The 22,489-nt window shown below is 47.4% G+C and overlaps 1 protein-coding gene and 1 pseudogene across 1 annotated transcript; both read left to right on the top strand.

Moving 5' to 3' along the window:
- The window catches only part of LOC117189973, a 111,455-nt pseudogene extending 89,234 nt beyond the window's left edge, over positions 1-22,221 (top strand).
- Positions 3,267-5,357, top strand: LOC117189971 (uncharacterized protein PB18E9.04c-like). Its single transcript, XM_033395054.1, has 4 exons — positions 3,267-3,395; positions 3,557-4,015; positions 4,343-4,408; positions 4,740-5,357. Exons 1-4 carry the CDS (start codon positions 3,364-3,366, stop codon positions 4,870-4,872), a joined length of 690 nt encoding a protein of 229 aa, XP_033250945.1. The 5' UTR covers positions 3,267-3,363; the 3' UTR covers positions 4,873-5,357.
- Positions 22,222-22,489: the final 268 nt, after the last annotated feature.

Raw genomic sequence — 22,489 nt, 5'->3', positions numbered from 1 at the left:
TTGAATTAGCTCCACTGGACCCGAACTTGAATTCCGTTCGCCACGCGCCAAGCTTCTGTGGACCAAGTGGCGCGATGTCTGGATGCTCTCATGGGAGCGCCAGCGTCTGCTCAACGATCATCTCCTGTATCTGAAGGACGTGGAGCGTGCTCGCAACTTTAGCTGGGACGATTGGCGCAAGCGCGTAAGTATCCAAAGCTTCAGTCTAAGCTAAAAGCACAACCGAGTCAATATTATTTATGCTATTCCTGTTTCTGTTCCTTAGTTCCTCAAGTACATGAATCACAAGAAGTCGCGCTTGACGGATCTGTTCCGCAAAATGGACAAGGACAACAATGGCATGATACCACGCGATGTCTTCATCGACGGAATACTCAACACGAGTAAGTTCCAACTTTTTGCAACCATATACAGAAAGTACATTACTGATGCCTTCAATTTACGGCAGAATTCGACACATCTGGCTTGGAAATGAAGGCCGTGGCCGATCTTTTCGATCGCAATGGCGAGGGCCTTATTGACTGGCAGGAGTTCATTGCCGCCCTGAGGCCCGACTGGCAAGAGCGCAAGCCAGCCAACGACTCGGACAAGATACACGATGAAGTGAAGCGTCTGGTCATGCTCTGCACGTGCCGACAGAAGTTCCGTGTGTTCCAAGTGGGCGAGGGAAAGTACAGAGTAAGTTCGTCCAACTACTGTCCAACCAACAGGGTCCTGATTTCCTCTTTTTCAGTTTGGAGATTCGCAGAAACTGCGCCTGGTTCGCATCCTGCGCAGCACTGTTATGGTGCGCGTGGGCGGCGGCTGGGTGGCCCTTGATGAATTCCTGCAGAAGAACGATCCTTGTTGCGGTAAGTTGCGAACGAACCGGTTCGGCTAATCTTTCTAGCTATCCAAAAACACCATATGTAGTTGTGTTGCGTACACACACACACAATTTCGAAATTTGTTGATCTTCATCCATTCCATGAAGCATCATCAGTATTCAGTAAACCAGTCCCAATCGCCCACATACTCGTATATCCATATCCATCCATATCTACAATAATATTCTAGTGTAATCTTGTAGTCCACATCTTAAACATGCCACCCCGCATTCCACATGCATTTTGTCTATCCAGATGTGATGCATCATCTTGATCATCCATCTCATATAAACAAAAATCACATGCATTTCACATCTAGGTACAGTTGTGCTTAGCAACTAATTATGATTCAATGCTAAATATTAATAATACCAAACGGATATAATCATTTAACCAACCAACAACCAACCAGCAATAAAATATTGTGCCTAAAAAACAGCACCTCCTGGAAAAATAAAACAACAGCCTTTAAACAGTTCTGACCATCGATTAAACCTCATCTACTCTACTATAATTTTGGTCCAAAAGTTGCCTAAATAAAGCTACAAATTAACAGCGCGCGCCTTTTGATAATCAGTTTGTTTTTATCGCCATCCAGCCAGCGCCTATGCCGCCTCATACACAATAACCAAACGAAATCAGCAACCAAAAACCCAATTAAATCCAAAGCCCAGCCTAGCCTAGGGTTTCGCCATTTACTGTACTCACCCATACAACTCACACTCCCACCCATAACTAGCCAACCTTTCAACTGTATCTTTTAGATAGTGCTATTAACCGGGTATCTCCAGCAACGCCTAGTGTTAGCTAAAATAACTATTATATGTACTACACCTAAAGAAATCTACTTTAATGCATGCTTTTCATTTTGTTAACCTACTATTTCACTTTCCAACTAACATTCTGCTTAGCTAATACAGTCGCGCCTGCTGTTAACTAACAGCACCGGTGTACCGTAGGCTCTAGGCTGTACGTTCATGTCACGCATTTTATGTTTGAAGCCTCACCAGATTTCGTTTTGCGTCTCGTCTGCTACTTCTATTTGCCAAATTAGTTAACAATTGAATTTGTGTATTTGTTTTTGTTTCGTTTTTTACTAATCAAATTTTATGTTTCCCCCTTTTTCTTTTTTTCCAAATGGTACTTTTCCGTTATTTATTTAACCGAAATACCGAAAATGATTGAATATTGAATAAATGATCCCGATAAATATGTATACTCTTCGCTTGCGCCGCCCACTCCCACGCCCGATGCACCCGCCTGTGCCCACAAAAAATACCAAACATACCAAAAACACTGAAAATATGTAACAATACTACCTTGCGGTAACGATATTTCGATGTTATTGTTGTTGTTTATATGTTCGCCCTACAACAAACATTGCCCGAAAACATACTCGTGCGCCTCTATCGTGTATGTGTTTGTGTTGTGTGTGTGTGTGTGTGGTGTCTATATATGTGCGTGTGTGTGCTAACGGTCATACCTGCACATATATATAAAAAACCACCATTCGCATCGCAACCGCAATCGCATCCTCAACCGCTACCGCCAACCGCCACACTGTTACCGCCTCGGAGCAGCCAAGGGACGCACTAACATTGAGCTACGCGAACAATTCATATTGGCCGATGGCGTCTCGCAGAGCATGGCCGCCTTCACGCCCAGACGTTCCACGCCCAATGCAGCCGCCACTGCCACCTCCTCACCCCATGCCCACAATGGCGGCAGCTCCAACTTGCCGCCATATATGAGTGGACAAGGTCCCATCATCAAGGTAAATCAAAAACAGAAACTGAAGCGTTAAACGGGTAACGAGTAACGTGTAACGAGTAATGAGTACCAAATACCAGGAGAGTGAAACCGATATTCAAATCCTGTCCACCCACCAACCTTCTCTATCCATCCATCCATACATCCTTTAAGGGCACGAGGTAAGATCTTAAGCCTTTCGTTCTGGGCTCGTTCGTTGTGTGTGTTGTTTACAAAGCTCTCGCCAAAGCTGCTGCGCCGCCGACTCTTGATTTGTTGTATATCTGCATGAGAACATACTCGTTCATATCGATTTGTATAATTTTACTTATACGTACATATATGTATATTGTTGTTGCCTCTCTATTCATTTTTGTACTCGATTAAATGTTAAGTTTTTGCGACCTTTTGAGTTCATGCTAGAGTACAGTACACCCCGTTAACGCACCTGAGGCTATGAGGCCACGAGGCTATTGAGGTTGTTAGGCGCTAGGTTGTTAGGTTGTTGTCCATGGCTTAAATGATCATATGCCGTTTGCCAGCTGCCCTTTGCTGTTCAATGTTGGCTAAACGTATCCAAAATTGATTTCTATACATGTAGCTGATGAGCACTTGGCCGAATTAATGCCAATCTTTGAGAAAATCCGTGCACAAGACCAAGTTCCATGCGCCTTTCCCATACACATGGGTGCCGGCGGCACAGTATTCGTCCGATGCAATACCAGCCGCTCGGTCCCGCTGAGTCCACATGTGCTGCATTGTCATCCAACAACACACTGGGTAAGTCCATTGTCCAATGATTGGCGGCGGAGTGAGAGAAAGATGAGCCGGAGAAGCCACAGAAGGAGGAGAATCAAAATTAAATCGGTTCCATTTTCAGCGGGTCTAGAGGGGGGATCGTTCAAAAGATCACATCTAATCGTTAGCTCTCTTCCACACAGGTCCGCGAGCGATCGGTTCGCTCGATTCCCATCGCGGCCATCGCGCTCGTCACTTTCGGCCAGCACTCCCGACTCTCTGAGCGACAACGAGGGCAGCCACGGTGGACCCTCGGGCCGGTACACGCCGCGCAAGGTCACCTACACGAGCACACGCACAGGCCTCACGCCAGGAGGCTCTCGTGCCGGCTCCAAGCCCAATTCACGCCCGCTCAGCAGACAAGGATCGAAGCCACCATTAAACGACCAAGCACAATTTATACCTCTTTTTATTCCCGTAGACGATCACACGCCGTCACGCATTCCGCAACGGAAACCGTCAACAGCAAGCACCGCCAGCGGCACTACGCCACGCCCAGCGCGACTATCAGTGACCAGCACCACGCCAGGCAGTCGCCTGAACGGCTCTAGCACCATCACCCGCAAAACCGCCTCCGGCTCGGCCAGTCCAGCACCCACAAGGTATGATTTTGGTGACAGTTGCTTGGCCATGGCACTTTTCCGAGTGGGGAACATTGGGGAAAGTGGGACACAAAATCAAACAACAAATCTTATTAATTTAAACCTTTTATTTTCCACATTGTTTTCGGTTTACCGCATTAACTTTTGACCAACACAACTCACACAAACAAACAACCAACCATCATGATACGCTAACAAACAACTCCAATTGGCATTTTAAAAAATTTGAAATTTGCTTGAACGCAACTAAAACAAACACAAAAAAACCTCCTATGCCTGAATTTCCTATAAAAAAACAACAACAAAAAACAATATTTACTGAAACAGCAACGGAGGCATGAGTAGATCATCCAGTATACCAGCACTAACAGGCTTCGGCTTCAAACGAATTAGGTAATACCGCTCTCCAGACAACACTTAACATAATTACAAATTCATAAGCTTAGGCTAGTCATAAGGCATCACATGATATAGCGCAGGATGATCAGTGGTTATGGTTTCTTATATGCTAACTACTCGTATTGTTGTACTTACCATCCCCACAACTAAAGCCGCCCATCACGGATACCGATTAAGATACCCTCATTCGATTCCAAGTCAACATTTTCAACAATATTTTCTAGTCTACCGTTATACTACTTATGTTTCTGTTATTGTTATATGCTTTGGAAATAAGTTGAGAACCATTGACTAACCGATTTTCTTTACAATCCCCTGCCCTTAGGCGGAACATCAGCGGAAGCACGACCCCGTCGGGTATGCGCAAGAGTTCGGCGGAGCCGACATTCAGCTCGACAATGCATCGCACAGCGCGCGGTACCACAACGACGGAGAAGCGCGAACCGTTTCGGCTATAGAATGGAGAAATGAGAAAATATAAGGACGAAGAATGCCAATATTTAAACCATACACACCACAAACAAACTTATGTTTGAATGCAATGAATGTAGCAGGAACACACACAGCACAAAGTTCTGTTGAGACTAACTTTAAAGTGCCCCAAAGGAGTGGATGAGCGAGACAATTTATAGACGTTTATGCCACTCGCGAGTATAGTATATGTTTTGTAAAAGACACATACATATGTAGATGAGATGAGCGCAGACATATAGTTAGCACACAAAGTTGATCAGAGAAGCAACCTACTTACGAGTACTACTAATACTAATACTACACTACCTATTGCTACTACTAATTTGTAATGTCCTTTACCCCCATTCACTAGTTTTACATGTTTCTAAAATTATAATTTGTATATACTTATAAACGAAACGATGAGAAAACATGCGTAAATTAATGAAAAATACACTCCAAGGTGCTCCAAGGCAAGTAAAAGAATACAAGAACACAATAATTAAAAAAAGAAAAAACAAAAAAGATATCGAAAAATATTTAGAAAAAAACTAAAAACATTCGAATGAAATGTCCGCGCCTCTGTTGCAAACCTCTCTGGGCCCATGTGTCACCATCGAAATCGCCAGTTTGATGGTCCAGTAGACAGACAGGGGCGTGTCAGAGGTGGCACGGCCAAAAAAATAACTAAAACGCATTCAAGAGAAAAGAAAAAATTTGATTTTGTTCTGTTATTCAACTAATAAGATTGTGAAAAATGTAAGCCGCATAAAGAAAATATTTAATTATATACTAAAAGTTTTACTTTAAGTTTAATTAATATTTAACAGTTAAGTGAGAAACCGCACATACTACACACACACAGAATTTGTATTGCATAATTATTTTGTTTTTTATATATGCAACTACAACGCAACGAAAAAATTATGATGCAAGTGGGAGAAATTTTGGAGCGTGTCCCTCCCTTTATATAAATATTGTAAAATACTTGTTCGGGACAGCCGCTGAAGAATAACCGTAACTTTAACATTATTATTGTATGAGCAGAGAGAGCCGCCTATGTTGTAAAACGTTGACGTTCTGCAGAGCTGCTGCGCTCTCCCGCTAAAGGGGCTCTCTGCCGCCGCCACTTCGGCAACTACTTTGATCTGCTGCCGCCACTTCGGCAATCACTTTGATCTAACGCCGTCGTCTATAGTTTAGTTCTATGCTAACCCCTCTGCGCATTGGTTGCATATCGATCTCGCATAAGGTTTATCTGGCAATAGCAAGCAATCGGCTTCCGCTAAGCCACCAAGATTAAATACGAATTATAAGGTTTAACCCGAAATCTCTTTTCATTTTTGAAACACATAGGTGCTAAAAAAGCTTGGCATCTCAAACATTGGTGACCCCGACGTGATATAAAACCATTGCTCAATCGCGTTCCGTTAAAACACTTATTATTTATACAATATTTTGTTGTTGGGTAGTTTAACTACCAACAAATACATTTGGGTGCACGTTGAAAAACAGTTTAAAGTGCAAATTCAGTGAGAGTGCGGCTGGAATATTTATAGACAAATTCCGGTACTTTAAGCGTCGAATCTCTCATTCTCTGCGCAGCTGCAGCCGCGGTTCTTGACTTTTCGTGTCTTGCATTCTCGCTCTCGCGTCTATACATGCTGCTGCTGGACAAGAAGGGCACACATCTCAAGTACTTCAGACAAAAGCAGGACGTGATCCTTATCAAGAATCTGCTTGTTTCCGTGCAGCATCGCTGGGAGCGCGTTGTCAGCAAGGCAGCGGAGCGCACCAGGGCTCTGGATCATGGCTACAAGGAGGCACGTGAGTTCAACGATGCCTGGAGTGGCATGATGCAGTATCTGCAGGAGACCGAGCAGGTCCTAGACCAGACCATCGAGGAGGCTACTGCCTCGAAGGAGCCGCAAAAGATCAAGAAGTACATCGCCAAGCTGAAGGAGACCCATCGCCAGCTGGCTGCCAAGCAGACGGTCTACGACGGCACCATGCGCACTGGCAAAAACCTCATGGAGCGGGCGCCCAAGGGCGACCGCCCTGTGCTGGACAAGATGCTGCTTGAGCTCAAGGAGCAGTGGACCCGTGTCTGGTCCAAGAGTATAGAACGCCAGCGCAAGTTGGAGGAGGCCCTCCTGCTATCGGGCCAGTTCAGTGATGCTTTGGGCGAACTCTTCGAGTGGCCGAAGAAGGCCAAGAGTCGCCTGAATGAGAACGGACCCGTACACGGCGACCTGGAGACGGTCCAGGGCCTGTGCGAGCACCACAAGCACATCGAGCAGGACCTGCAGAAGCGGGCCGCTCAGATGCGGGGCGTGCTAAATACCGGACGCGATCTAGAGCGATCGGGCAACAATCCCGAGGTGGGACGCCAGGTGGATGAGCTTCAGTCCATTTGGGAGGAGGTCAAGAGTGCTGTCGGCAAACGCGGCGATCGTCTCGAGGTGGCCCTGGTCGATGCTGAGAAGCTGAATGCCTGTGTCCAGGCTCTGTTCGACTGGCTGGATCACGCCGAGAACAAGCTGCGCTACGCCAAGAATGCCCCAGACGATGAGAAGGTGTCGCGCGAGATTATGGACATTCACATCGAGTTCATGAAGGATCTGCGCGTGCTTGAAAGCGAGAAGACAGAGACGTTCGAGTATGCCGAGGACATCATTGGATAGGCAAGGCCTATCCGGACGCCATTCCCATCATCAAGAACTGGCTGTCGATCATTCAGCAGCGCTGGGAGGAGGTCCGCCAATGGGCCATCAACCGTGAGTCGAAGCTGGGCCTGCACCTGCAGTCGCTCAAGGATCTGGACGACAACATTGAGGAGCTGCTGGCATGGCTAACCGGACTCGAGGGTACTCTGTTGAGTAAGTAACTCAGGACTATGTCTTGTACACAAAATTGTAATTGGGATCGTCTAACAATTGACAGACCTGAAGCACGAACAGCTGCCGGACGAAATTCCGCCGGTGGAGAAGCTTATCGAGGACCATAAGGAGTTCATGGAGAACACGGCCCGCCGCCAGACCGAGGTGGACCGCGCCTGCAAGCCGCGCCAGCTGCCACCCGGTGCTCGGAAGCCATCCCGCAGCGGCAAGACGCCAGTGTGAGTAGGCCAACATGCAGGCCAGTGGCTGCCACTGACTTCTGTACTTCGTATATTGTTTATTATTATTTTGTATATGTATTTATTTTTGCCATTTCTTTTTATGCTTTCTTTTGTATCCACTCCGCCACTTTATTGCTACAATATTCAAAACTCCCAAATCAAAATACTCCCCCCGCAACGTCTTGCACACTTTCTCTGCCTATCCAAAAAAACAAAAATTAAACCAAAAACAAAACAAACGAGGTGGAACGTTGTGAGTTGCTGCGGACACCGCAACTCTACAGTTATACCCGATACTAAGTCAGTATGGCTCTCCTGCGGCAGACGCCGATAATATTGAACCACACGACAAAGAGTGCGTGCGAGAGAGACAGAAAATCAGTCTGAGCGTGACGTCGGGCGCTGCGTAGCCACTGAAAATTGATTTCTTGCTTTTGGCTACAAAAATGATCCGATCTGATCCAGATTCAGCAATCTGATAGATATGGTCATTATCTATGATTCTGCGTTTTTAGTTTTCTCAAATGTGCAATATTGTGGATGCAACAGATTTTCGTCTTTTGTGGGGGCGGAAGGGGGTGGGGCAAAATTCTGAGATATACGTTTTATAGTGAGATCTAACAGAAGTGAGGATACCAAATTTGGTTACTCTAGCCTTAATAGTCTCTGAGATTTGTGGATGCCCAGATTTTCGTCCTTTGCGGGGGCGGAAGGGGGTGTGGCGAAATTTGGACACGAAACGGTCAAGGTCCGATATCACAGGAGTGTGGATACCAAATTTGGTTGCTCTGGCTCTTATAGGTTCTGAGATCCTTGAACTCATATTTTGCAATTAACAAAACCGACCATGAAACCTGTGTGTTAGAGAGAGACAGAGCGAGAAAGAATGAAATTGTTTTCTTGCTTCTGGCTATAATCATTATACGATCTAATTCAGATTTTGCACTGTAGAAGATATGGTCATCCTCACCGATTCTGCGTTTTTGGTTTTATCGTATCTTTAAAAATGTGGATGCCACAGATTTTCGTCCTTTGTGGGGGCGGAAGTGGTCGGGGCGAAGTTTTGAAATATTTTTGTAGCAGTGACATATCACAGAAGTCTGGATCCAAAACATTGTTGCTCTAGCTCTTATAGTCTTTGAGCACTAGGCGCTGAAGGGGACGGACGGACGAACGGACGGACGGACGGACGGACGGACGGACGGACAGACGGACAGACAGACATGGCTCAATCGACTCGGCTATTGATGCTGATCAAGAATATATATACTTTATGGGGTCGGAAACGATTCCTTCTGGACGTTACACACATCCACTTTTACCACAAATCTAATATACCCCAATACTCATTTTGAGTATCGGGTATAAAAACCACACCAACCAATCAACGATCGATATACAGACGTGGCTCCAGTCACGATCTGCGTGAACAGTCGCCCGATGGCATGAGGCGTCAAAGGTTTGACAGAAACTTACTCACACCATCCACCGCAGAAACACTGCAACAGAAACAGTTGTGGTGAATGCCTAACATCCAACGCCTCCCCAAACCCCCACCCACATGACATTCTAAAGCAGCGGTGGCACATTCACGCTCGACTCGACCTCCACGTGCCCCCATCGCTGCTCCAAAGAATCTCCCGAATGTAGTGCTAAAACCCCGTAGATGCTAATGTACTACTACACCTCATACCAATCCTGCACACACACCACAGCCTGCTTAATCACTGCTGACAAAACTATTGCTCTTCCGCATTGCTCTCAAACTGTGATCTAATCCATGTGCCTCTCTCCTTCTCTACTCACAGCTTCAAGGGCTCTCGCGACCAGGGACTCAACGCCCGCAAGGGAAGGTGAGTTATCAACACTTACCACTGTATACCGATTCTAAGAATAGATAGATTCCGCATGTACTTCAAAATTCTCAAATCGGAAACGAATTTCTTTTGTTTTTCAAACTTTCAACTAAATATTTTGGAAATGCTGCGTACCATAATTAATAATTATATATCTATTTGAGTTTTGTGCGTATTTTGTTCGTTAGCTTACCATATTTTGTTTTGTTTTGTCTCTTTTTGAATCTACTTTCATCTACGCCTACGTATACGTTGCCTCATACCGCTCGAATATCAAACAAATCAATCAAAACTTTGCATCTTGCCGCTTTATTTGCCTAAATCAATGTACAAACCAAATATCTGTGTGCAGTCGTGTCACGCCCACACGTGACACGCCCGACAGAGATCGTCTGCCGCACTACGGCCCCAGATTCTCGCCAAGGTAAGTGCACCCCAACACATCTTTCCAGTGCATCTCTCAAGCTGTGCATCTCTAGTGCTCGGGTTTCTTATGTAGTTTCGGATTGGATCATCCTTTTGGATCATCTCAGGCTTAGGCTCCGCTATAATTTCCCATTCTCCTCTCCTCCATTTTGAATTAGCTCCACTGGACCCGAACTTGAATTCCGTTCGCCACGCGCCAAGCTTCTGTGGACCAAGTGGCGCGATGTCTGGATGCTCTCATGGGAGCGCCAGCGTCTGCTCAACGATCATCTCCTGTATCTGAAGGACGTGGAGCGTGCTCGCAACTTTAGCTGGGACGATTGGCGCAAGCGCGTAAGTATCCAAAGCTTCAGTCTAAGCTAAAAGCACAACCGACTCAATATTATTTATGCTATTCCTGTTTCTGTTCCTTAGTTCCTCAAGTACATGAATCACAAGAAGTCGCGCTTGACGGATCTGTTCCGCAAAATGGACAAGGACAACAATGGCATGATACCACGCGATGTCTTCATCGACGGAATACTCAACACGAGTAAGTTCCAACTTTTTGCAACCATATACAGAAAGTACATTACTGATGCCTTCAATTTACGGCAGAATTCGACACATCTGGCTTGGAAATGAAGGCCGTGGCCGATCTTTTCGATCGCAATGGCGAGGGCCTTATTGACTGGCAGGAGTTCATTGCCGCCCTGAGGCCCGACTGGCAAGAGCGCAAGCCAGCCAACGACTCGGACAAGATACACGATGAAGTGAAGCGTCTGGTCATGCTCTGCACGTGCCGACAGAAGTTCCGTGTGTTCCAAGTGGGCGAGGGAAAGTACAGAGTAAGTTCGTCCAACTACTGTCCAACCAACAGGGTCCTGATTTCCTCTTTTTCAGTTTGGAGATTCGCAGAAACTGCGCCTGGTTCGCATCCTGCGCAGCACTGTTATGGTGCGCGTGGGCGGCGGCTGGGTGGCCCTTGATGAATTCCTGCAGAAGAACGATCCTTGTCGCGGTAAGTTGCGAACGAACCGGTTCGGCTAATCTTTCTAGCTATCCAAAAACACCATATGTAGTTGTGTTGCGTACACACACACACAATTTCGAAATTTGTTGATCTTCATCCATTCCATGAAGCATCATCAGTATTCAGTAAACCAGTCCCAATCGCCCACATACTCGTATATCCATATCCATCCATATCTACAATAATATTCTAGTGTAATCTTGTAGTCCACATCTTAAACATGCCACCCCGCATTCCACATGCATTTTGTCTATCCAGATACATGCATTTCACATCTAGGTACAGTTGTGCTTAACAACTAATTATGATTTAATGCTAAATATTAATAATACCAAACGGATATAATCATTTAACCAACCAACAACCAACCAGCAATAAAATATTGTGCCTAAAAAACAACACCTCCTGGAAAAATAAAACAACAGCCTTTAAACAGTTCTGACCATCGATTAAACCTCATCTACTCTACTATAATTTTGGTCCAAAAGTTGCCTAAATAAAGCTACAAATTAACAGCGCGCGCCTTTTGATAATCAGTTTGTTTTTATCGCCATCCAGCCCGCGCCTATGCCGCCTCATACACAATAACCAAACGAAATCAGCAACCAAAAACCCAATTAAATCCAAAGCCCAGCCTCGCCTAGGGTTTCGCCATTTACTGTACTCACCCATACAACTCACACTCCCACCCATAACTAGCCAACCTTTCAACTGTATCTTTTAGATAGTGCTATTAACCGGGTATCTCCAGCAACGCCTAGTGTTAGCTGAAATAACTATTATATGTACTACACCTAAAGAAATCTACTTTAATGCATGCTTTTCATTTTGTTAACCTACTATTTCGCTTTCCAACTAACATTCTGCTTAGCGGCTACAGTCGCGCCTGCTGTTAACTAACAGCACCGGTGTACCGTAGGCTCTAGGCAGTACGTTCATGTCACGCATTTTATGTTTGAAGCCTCACCAGATTTCGTTTTCCGTCTCGTCTGCTACTTCTATTTGCCAAATTAGTTAACAATTGAATTTGTGTATTTGTTTTTGTTTCGTTTTTTACTAATCAAATTTTATGTTTCCCCCTTTTTCTTTTTTTCCAAATGGTACTTTTCCGTTATTTATTTAACCGAAATACCGAAAATGATTGAATATTGAATAAATGATCCCGATAAATATGTATACTCTTCGCTTGCGCCGCCCACTCCCACGCCCGATGCACCCGCCTGTGCCCACAAAAAATACCAAACATACCAAAAACACTGAAAATATGTAACAATACTACCTTGCGGTAACGATATTTCGATGTTATTGTTGTTGTTTATATGTTCGCCCTACAACAAACATTGCCCGAAAACATACTCGTGCGCCTCTATCGTGTATGTGTTTGTGTTGTGTTTTTTTTTTTTTTTTTTTTTTTTTTTTCTGTATTAACTCTTAATTTTATTAAATTTTATAAGCCTGGGACTTAACTAAAGCTAGACAGGGAGCTGTATTGAGTTGGAGAGACCGGCAGGAAGTTCCGGGTCTCTGCGGGACGGCCGCAAAGCATTGCTTCGCAGGGACCATGGTTCCTCCTAGCCACTCTCGTTCCTTCGGCGCTCGCACCTACGCAGCTCCTTCATGGCGCCGGCTGCAAAGTTGCTCCAGGCCGACCATACCATGGGGTCTTCCACAATCTTCTCGATCAGGTTGTTCGGCGTGAGCTGCCCGCCGGCGGCTCGCCACAACTCCTCCCTAATAAGTGAGAAGCGCCCACATTGAAAAATGATGTGCTCAGCGTCTTCAGTGGCGTCGCCGCACCACGAGCAGTTCGGCGAGTTCTCGTGGCCGAACCTCCAAAGGTAATGGCTGAAGCAGCCGTGTCCGCTCAGAAGCTGTGTGGAATGGAAATTGACCACCCCGTGTCGCCTGCCGATCCAATATCGTACATCCGGAATCAGGCGGTGTGTCCACCGTCCTTTATCAGAGCCGTCCCAGCGGCTTTGCCATGCTCTGAGGCTTCCTTCACGGGCCTGCTTGCGCGCGTCTCTCCTTGCCGCGCCGGCCCGGATGGCCTCGGCCACGGCCCTCTCCTCAAGCACCAGAAGGTCAATTGGAAGGACACCCGCCAGTACTAGGGCAGCGTCGTCGGATATGGTCCGAAAGCCGCAGCAGATCCGGAGCGCGCAGAGGCGATGAGTGGCTTTTACGCCCCTAGCGTAGCTGGCAACTTTAATTCCATCCGCCCATACGTCTGCTGCATAGGTCATGGCTGAGCGGACTACACTGGTCAGCAGAATCCTCCTCTCCTGCTTCGGGCCACGGGTGTTCAGCAGTATTCGGAACAGCGCCCGACTCGTGTTTGCCGCTTTCTCCTGGACGTAGCTTAGGTGTTCACGGAAACTGAGCCTGGTGTCGATCATCACGCCCAGATACCGCATGGCTCGTTTCGACGATAGTCTCTGGTCGCCAACCCTGATGTGAGCGGTCTCCACAGTCGAACGGGTGCTCACCAATACTGCCTCGGTTTTATGAGCGGCTATCTCTAGTCCCGCAGAGCGGAGCCAGTCTGCAATCAGCTGGATTGCGGTGTCACAATTTGCTTCGACGACGTCCAGGTGCTTGGCCACCACCGTCAGGGCGACATCATCTGCGTAGCAGGTTAGCTGACATCCGCCTGGAAGAGCTAATCTCATGACTCCATCGTAGGCAATGTTCCATAATAGGGGACCCATCACTGATCCTTGGGGAACTCCTGCCGTTATGCCGTGAGTCTGCGCGCCGGCCTCCGTATTATACTCCAGCAGTCTTCCCGCGAAGTAGCTCCTTACGATTGCCTGAAGGTATTGGGGTACACCGCGCCGGTTAAGTGAGTCCAGGATGCACTCCCACTTCACCGTATTGAAGGCGTTCCTGATGTCTAGGGTGACAATCAGGCAGTATTCCTTCTTGCCGCCCTTCCATCGAGTTCCCTCCACTGCCTTGGAGGCTATGTCAACTACCCTGCCTATGGCGTCCACCGTTGACCTCCCACTCCTGAAGCCGTATTGGTTTGGTGAAAGTCCCCCAGCATCCTCGACGGCGTTGTCTAGTCTTCTACGGATTATCTGTTCCAGAGTCTTCCCCAGCGAGTCGATTAAGCAAATCGGTCGAAACGAGGAGGGATCGTCCGGCGGCTTTCCTGGCTTTGGCAAGAGCACCAGGTGTTGCAACTTCCACTGCGGCGGAAATAGTCCTTCCCGCAGGCACTGCGTGAATGCCTTAGCAAACTCGTGCGGGTTGTATGCCATCGCCAGTTTTACCGCACGGTTGGGGATTCCATCAGGGCCTGGAGCCTTCTTGGCCTTTAAGCTTTGGGCCAGGGCGACGATTTCGTCCTCCGTGACCGGTTCGACCGAGTATGCAGGCTGGTGTGCGACGGCACTGCTGGCAAGACCGTGAGCCCCGGATGGGAACAATGCCTCAACAATCGTCCGCAACTGGTCTGGGTCAGACGGCGACCCCGCGTTGCTGCCATGAATTCGCTTCATTACCGTCTTGTAGGCACGTCCCCACGGATCCTTCTCGGCTGAGTCGCAAAGCTGCAGGAAGCACTCCCTCTTGCTCTCCTTGATGGCGTTCTTTAGGGCTTTTCTAGCTCCGCAGTACTCCGCCTGTAGCCTTGGCCAGCTAGTGCCACTCCTTCTGCGAGCCCGTTGATATCGCCTTCTAGCTGACAGGCAAGTGCGTCTGGCCTCCTGGATCTCGTCATTCCACCAATAGGTCGGCGATTGCTTACCCTTGAATGGCCTCTTGCGACTCATACTGGCATCGCATGCGAGCAGTAGGGACTCCAGAAGCTGGTTGACCATCTGTTGAGCTGAGCCTCCGACCTCCATATTCCTCAGCGCCTCCAAGAACCTTGGAATCCGCATTGATTCGGGATTGTAGGCTGCTCTCCGGTTTGTCTGCGTTGCCCTGGTCAGTCTGCAACCACCATCTCCGCCTATCGAGAACACCACTGCCTCGTGGTCGCTGGCCGTATAGTGGTTCCCCAGGCGCCAGGTGGACAGAGGGGAAAGGCTGCTAGAGGCGAATGTAAGGTCGATGACTGACCCAGAGCCACCCCTGTTGAAGGTATTCGCGGTCCCCTGATTCAGCAATGCTACGTCCAACGCAGCGAAGGCCTCAAGCAGTACGTGTCCCTTGTATATGGCGTCCGAGCTGCTGCTTCTGGAGATGTCACTGCCCCACTCCTGGGCCCAAGCATTGAAGTCGCCAGCAATCACATTTGGTTTGTGGTGCCTGGCGTCGTCGGCCAATTCGTCCATCGCCGCAGCGAAGCTATGACGGCTCAAGCTTGGGGGGAGATAGCAGCTGTAAATCCATAAGTTCCCCAGTTTTGCCCTGACGAAATGTCGGAACTCAGCGCACACTGAGGGCCGCAGAGGAGGCTTACCGCAAGCCCATATTGCTGCTTTTCCTGAGGAGCTTTGGACCCAGAATCCATCCTCGGGGGAAATGTATGGTTCGCTAATTATTGCAACGTCCGATCTCATTTCACGCACCGACTGAGAGAGCAGATCTGTGGCAGCCTCGCAATGGTTTAGGTTTATTTGGTAAAACCTAACCATGTCCAGCGTTTTGACTTGCCTTCTCTTTGGGTGCCATGGGGCACCTGTGGCTACCAGCTACGTGTGAGTGGGGCTTGCCCTTTCCGACACAGAGGAAGCATTTTGCCTCATTGTGGCAGTCGCTTATCTTGTGCTCCTCAGACCCACAGCGGAAGCACCACCCGCTTCTGTCTACAGAGCTTTTGCAATTAAGTGCAACGTGGCCGATCTCAAGGCACCTGAAGCACTTTAACGGCAGATTTCGCTCCCGTATGCGGCAGACGGACCATGCCACTTTAACCTTACCAACGGATAGCGCCTTCGTCGCAAGGGTCGCCGGCAGGCAAATAATAGCCCGCTGGGTACCACCAAAGCCTGGGCGCAAACTCTTAATGGCGTCCACATCGAGTGTAATCCCCATTTGCTCGCTGAAGGCCTTCCTCACGTCCTCCGAGGTAGCCATCTCATCCAAGTCGAGCATCTCTAGCCTCGTCTGCTGGGTGAGTGCTCGCGCCTCCGCCTTGCCTCCTAGGACAGTGCCTATGTCCTCGCGAAGCAGCTGCGCGGTCTCCTTCGAGGCGTCTTTGAGCTCCAATAGAAGAGCACCTTTGGCTGTTCGCTTCACTCTGCTCACACTCTCGCCGACCTTCTTCATCTTCTCGCTCTGGTTGCGGGTGACGAGGTTAAGGATCTCCGCGTAAGTCATTTCCCCTTTTGGCTCGATGATAATAACATCCGGACGGGGCCTTGGCTTCCGGGCGTGCGCTCTGCTCTTCACCTTCTCCCATTCACCTTCGGTAGGTGCAGCTGATTCGGTCTTCCTTGCCGGTTGTTCGCGGGACTGCAACGTGGGATGGCCACTCATATTGTTTCTCCTCTTCGGCGAGCTCCTCGTCGGCTTGTCCAGCTTCCTTTTCGGCGCATCGCGTTGAGGGGAGCACTGCGTCTCCTGATCACGCCGCTCCACCCTCTCCTTCCTCTGAAACTTTGCGTCGAAGCTGTGAAGCGCGGACTTTTGCATCCTCACCACGTTCTGCGCCAACTCTTTCATCTCCTTGTTGAGATAACGGGCGTCCCTCAGCATCTTCGCCAATTCCGTCGACTTTTCTACCAGCGAAGCCAGGATCGACCGCAGATCTCCGTCGGCCTTTGGTCCTGTACCGCTTTTGTCTGTGGAAGCACTGCTGAAGTCAAAGGGATTGACAGGGACTTCTGCTGGTGCAGACACAGTCAGTGCTGGCAGCACTCTAAGGGGCGCCTTAAGTGGAGTTCCGGTACCAAGGCTTAGCTGGGCCGGCTTCTCAACTGCCTGCTCCCTGGGCCAAATGCCTCGGGGCGTCTGCCACTGTGGTGGGGAACGCTGCAGGCTAGTTCTCCTCTCAAAGACCCGCTTTTCCTCCTCCTCCATTCTTCCTGTTTGTAACTGCCAAATACGATTTTGAAATTAGAAATTTAAAATTTAAAATTTGAAATGGCGGGCAGCCTCGTTTTTCCGCTTGGCGCTCAACTTTCAAACTGGTTGGCCCTATCTGGCAACCCTATGACTCTCCTACGCTGTCCGGCAACTCCGTGCTGTAAGCACCTCTGCTCGATCAGCTGATCCGTGAATATAAATCGAGGCAAGTGAAGCGATTTGAGTGAAAGTTGTTTTTATTTTCCTACCACCAACACGATGGATAGAGAAATGCGCCAAAACCAACGATCACCCCCCCCTGGCCTATCTGCACGTCTGCGTTTGCCCCTGCAACCAACTGGGAAGTCTCCGCCGCCAGCCACCATGCGCAGTGAGTACGGGACGCTGAAAGCCCGACTTGAGCCGTCTTCTGTTTTGATTCCAGGCGTGATACGGATTTTGTTTGTAGAAAAACTCGGAGCTCGCTTGCAAACACGACCGCACTTGTTGTGTGTGTGTGTGTGTGTGGTGTCTATATATGTGCGTGTGTGTGCTAACGGTCATACCTGCACATATATATAAAAAACCACCATTCGCATCGCAACCGCAATCGCATCCTCAACCGCTACCGCCAACCGCCACACTGTTACCGCCTCGGAGCAGCCAAGGGACGCACTAACATTGAGCTACGCGAACAATTCATATTGGCCGATGGCGTCTCGCAGAGCATGGCCGCCTTCACGCCCAGACGTTCCACGCCCAATGCAGCCGCCACTGCCACCTCCTCACCCCATGCCCACAATGGCGGCAGCTCCAACTTGCCGCCATATATGAGTGGACAAGGTCCCATCATCAAGGTAAATCAAAAACAGAAACTGAAGAGTTAAACGGGTAACGAGTAACGTGTAACGAGTAATGAGTACCAAGTACCAGGAGAGTGAAACCGATATTCAAATCCTGTCCACCCACCAACCTTCTCTATCCATCCATCCATACATCCTTTAAGGGCACGAGGTAAGATCTTAAGCCTTTCGTTCTGGGCTCGTTCGTTGTGTGTGTTGTTGACAAAGCTCTCGCCAAAACTGCTGCGCCGCCGACTCTTTATTTGTTGTATATCTGCATGAGAACATACTCGTTCATATCGATTTGTATAATTTTACTTATACGTACATATATATTGTTGTTGCCTCTCTATTCATTATACCCGATACTCAAAATGAGTATTGGGGTATATTAGGTTTGTGGTAAAAGTGGATGTGTGTAAAGTCCAGAAGGAATCGTTTCCGACCCCATAAAGTATATATATTCTTGATCAGCATCAATAGCCGAGTCGATTGAGCCATGTCTGTCTGTCCGTCTGTCCGTCCGTCCGTCTGTCCGTCTGTCCGTCCCCTTCAGCGCCTAGTGCTCAAAGACTATAAGAGCTAGAGCAACGATGTTTTGGATCCAGACTTCTGTGATATGTCACTGCTACAAAAATATTTCAAAACTTCGCCCCGCCCACTTCCCCCCCCACAAACGACGAAAATCTGTGGCATCCACAATTTTAAAGATATGAGAAAACCAAAAACGTAGAATTGTAGAGAATGACCATATCTTTAAGACTGCGGATCGTATTATTATTATAGCCAGCATCAAGAAAACAATTTCATTTTTTCTCGCCCTGTCTCTCTCTAACACACACGTAGCATAGGCGGCTTTGCTTAGAGTAAAACATTAGCGCCTAGATCTCAGAGACTACAAAAGCTAGAGCAACCAAATTTGGTATCCACACTCCTAATATATCGGACCGAGACTAGTTTGTTTCAAAATTTCGCCACACCCCCTTCCGCCCCCGCAAAGGACGAAAATCTGGGGATATTCAAAAATCTCAGAGACTATTAAAGCTAGAGTAAGCAAATTTGGTATCCGCACTCCTGTTAGATCTTACTATAAAACGTGTATCTTAAAATTTCGCCCCACCCCCTTCCGCCCACACAAAGAACGAAAATCTGTTGCATCCACAATATTGCACATTCGAGAAAACTGAAAACGCAAAATCATAGATAATGACCATATCTATCAGATTGCTGAATCTGGATCAGATCAGATCATTTTTATAGCCAATAGGAACAAATCAATTTGCAGTGGCTACGCAGCGCCCGACGTCACGCTCAGACTGATTTTCTGTCTCTCCGGCGTCTGCCGGAGGAGAGCCATACTGACTAAGTATCGGGTATAACCGTAGAGTTATACTCACAACGTTCCCCCTCGTTTTTGTACTCGATTAAATGTTAAGTTTTTGCGACCTTTTGAGTTCATGCTAGAGTACAGTACACCCCGTTTACGCACCTGAGGCTATGAGGCCACGAGGCTATTGAGGTTGTTAGGCGCTAGGTTGTTAGGTTGTTGTCCATGGCTTAAATGATCATATGCCGTTTGCCAGCTGCCCTTTGCTGTTCAATGTTGGCTAAACGTATCCAAAATTGATTTCTATACATGTAGCTGATGAGCACTTGGCCGAATTAATGCCAATCTTTGAGAAAAGCCGTGCACAAGACCAAGTTCCATGCGCCTTTCCCATACACATGGGTGCCGGCGGCACAGTATTCGTCCGATGCAATACCAGCCGCTCGGTCCCGCTGAGTCCACATGTGCTGCATTGTCATCCAACAACACACTGGGTAAGTCCATTGTCCAATGATTGGCGGCGGAGTGAGAGAAGGATGAGCCGGAGAAGCCACAGAAGGAGGAGAATCAAAATTAAATCGGTTCCATTTTCAGCGGGTCTAGAGGGGGGATCGTTCAAAAGATCACATCTAATCGTTAGCTCTCTTCCACACAGGTCCGCGAGCGATCGGTTCGCTCGATTCCCATGTCGCGGCCATCGCGCTCGTCACTTTCGGCCAGCACTCCCGACTCTCTGAGCGACAACGAGGGCAGCCACGGTGGACCCTCGGGCCGGTACACGCCGCGCAAGGTCACCTACACGAGCACACGCACAGGCCTCACGCCAGGAGGCTCTCGTGCCGGCTCCAAGCCCAACTCACGCCCGCTCAGCAGACAAGGATCGAAGCCACCATCGCGACATGGCTCCACGCTGTCGCTGGATAGCACGGGTAAGCTACAGATGCGGATTCGGATCTTTAAACGACCAAGCACAATTTATACCTCTTTTTATTCCCGTAGACGATCACACGCCGTCACGCATTCCGCAACGGAAACCGTCAACAGCAAGCACCGCCAGCGGCACTACGCCACGCCCAGCGCGACTATCAGTGACCAGCACCACGCCAGGCAGTCGCCTGAACGGCTCTAGCACTATCACCCGCAAAACCGCCTCCGGCTCGGCCAGTCCAGCACCCACAAGGTATGATTTTGGTGACAGTTGCTTGGCCATGGCACCTTTCCGAGTGGGGAACATTGGGGAAAGTGGGACACAAAATCAAACAACAAATCTTATTAATTTAAACCTTTTATTTTCCACATTGTTTTCGGTTTACCGCATTAACTTTTGACCAACACAACTCACACAAACAAACAACCAACCATCATGATACGCTAACAAACAACTCCAATTGGCATTTTAAAAAATTTGAAATTTGCTTGAACGCAACTAAAACAAACACAAAAAAACCTCCTATGCCTGAATTTCCTATAAAAAAACAACAACAAAAAACAATATTTACTGAAACAGCAACGGAGGCATGAGTAGATCATCCAGTATACCAGCACTAACAGGCTTCGGCTTCAAACCAATTAGGTAATACCCCTCTCCAGACAACACTTAACATAATTACAAATTCATAAGCTTAGGCTAGTCATAAGGCATCACATGATATAGCGCAGGATGATCAGTGGTTATGGTTTCTTATATGCTAACTACTCGTATTGTTGTACTTACCATCCCCACAACTAAAGCCGCCCATCACGGATACCGATTAAGATACCCTCATTCGATTCCAAGTCAACATTTTCAACAATATTTTCTAGTCTACCGTTATACTACTTATGTTTCTGTTATTGTTATATGCTTTGGAAATAAGTTGAGAACCATTGACTAACCGATTTTCTTTACAATCCCCTGCCCTTAGGCGGAACATCAGCGGAAGCACGACCCCGTCGGGTATGCAGACTCCGCGCAAGAGTTCGGCGGAGCCGACATTCAGCTCGACAATGCATCGCACAGCGCGCGGTACCACAACGACGGAGAAGCGCGAACCGTTTCGGCTATAGAATGGAGAAATGAGAAAATATAAGGACGAAGAATGCCAATATTTAAACCATACACACCACAAACAAACTTATGTACTAACTACGCACTGATGTTCTAAACTAAACCCCCAATAAACTCCTCAATAATCGTGAGAGAGACTACATTAGCAATGAATGTAGCAGGAACACACACAGCACAAAGTTCTGTTGAGACTAACTTTAAAGTGCCCCTAAGGAGTGGATGAGCGAGACAATTTATAGACGTTTATGCCACTCGCGAGTATAGTATATGTTTTGTAAAAGACACATACATATGTAGATGAGATGAGCGCAGACATATAGTTAGCACACAAAGTTGATCAGAGAAGCAACCTACTTACGAGTACTACTAATACTAATACTACACTACCTATTGCTACTACTAATTTGTAATGTCCTTTGCCCCCATTCACTAGTTTTACATGTTTCTAAAATTATAATTTGTATATACTTATAAACGAAACGATGAGAAAACATGCGTAAATTAATGAAAAATACACTCCAAGGTGCTCCAAGGCAAGTAAAAGAATACAAAAACACAATAATTAAAAAAAGAAAAAACAAAAAAGATATCGAAAAATATTTAGAAAAAAACTAAAAACATTCGAATGAAATGTCCGCGCCTCTGTTGCAAACCTCTCTGGGCCCATGTGTCACCATCGAAATCGCCAGTTTGATGGTCCAGTAGACAGACAGGGGCGTGTCAGAGGTGGCACGGCCAAAAAAATAACTAAAACGCATTCAACTAATAAGATTGTGAAAAATGTAAGCCGCATAAAGAAAATATTTAATTATATACTAAAAGTTTTACTTTAAGTTTAATTAATATTTAACAGTTAGTGAGAAACACACACATACTACACACACACAGAATTTGTATTGCATAATTATTTTGTTTTTTATATATGCAACTACAACGCAACGAAAATATTATGATGCAAGTGGGAGAAATTTTGGAGCGTGTCCCTCCCTTTATATAAATATTGTAAAATACTTGATCGGGCCAGCCGCTG

This window comes from Drosophila miranda, assembly GCF_003369915.1.
Source record: "Drosophila miranda strain MSH22 chromosome Y unlocalized genomic scaffold, D.miranda_PacBio2.1 Contig_Y1_pilon, whole genome shotgun sequence".
Classification (NCBI taxonomy): Eukaryota; Metazoa; Arthropoda; class Insecta; order Diptera; family Drosophilidae; genus Drosophila; species Drosophila miranda.
The sequence above is the reverse complement of the archived record's forward strand: the minus strand, read 5'-3'. Positions and strand labels throughout refer to the sequence as shown.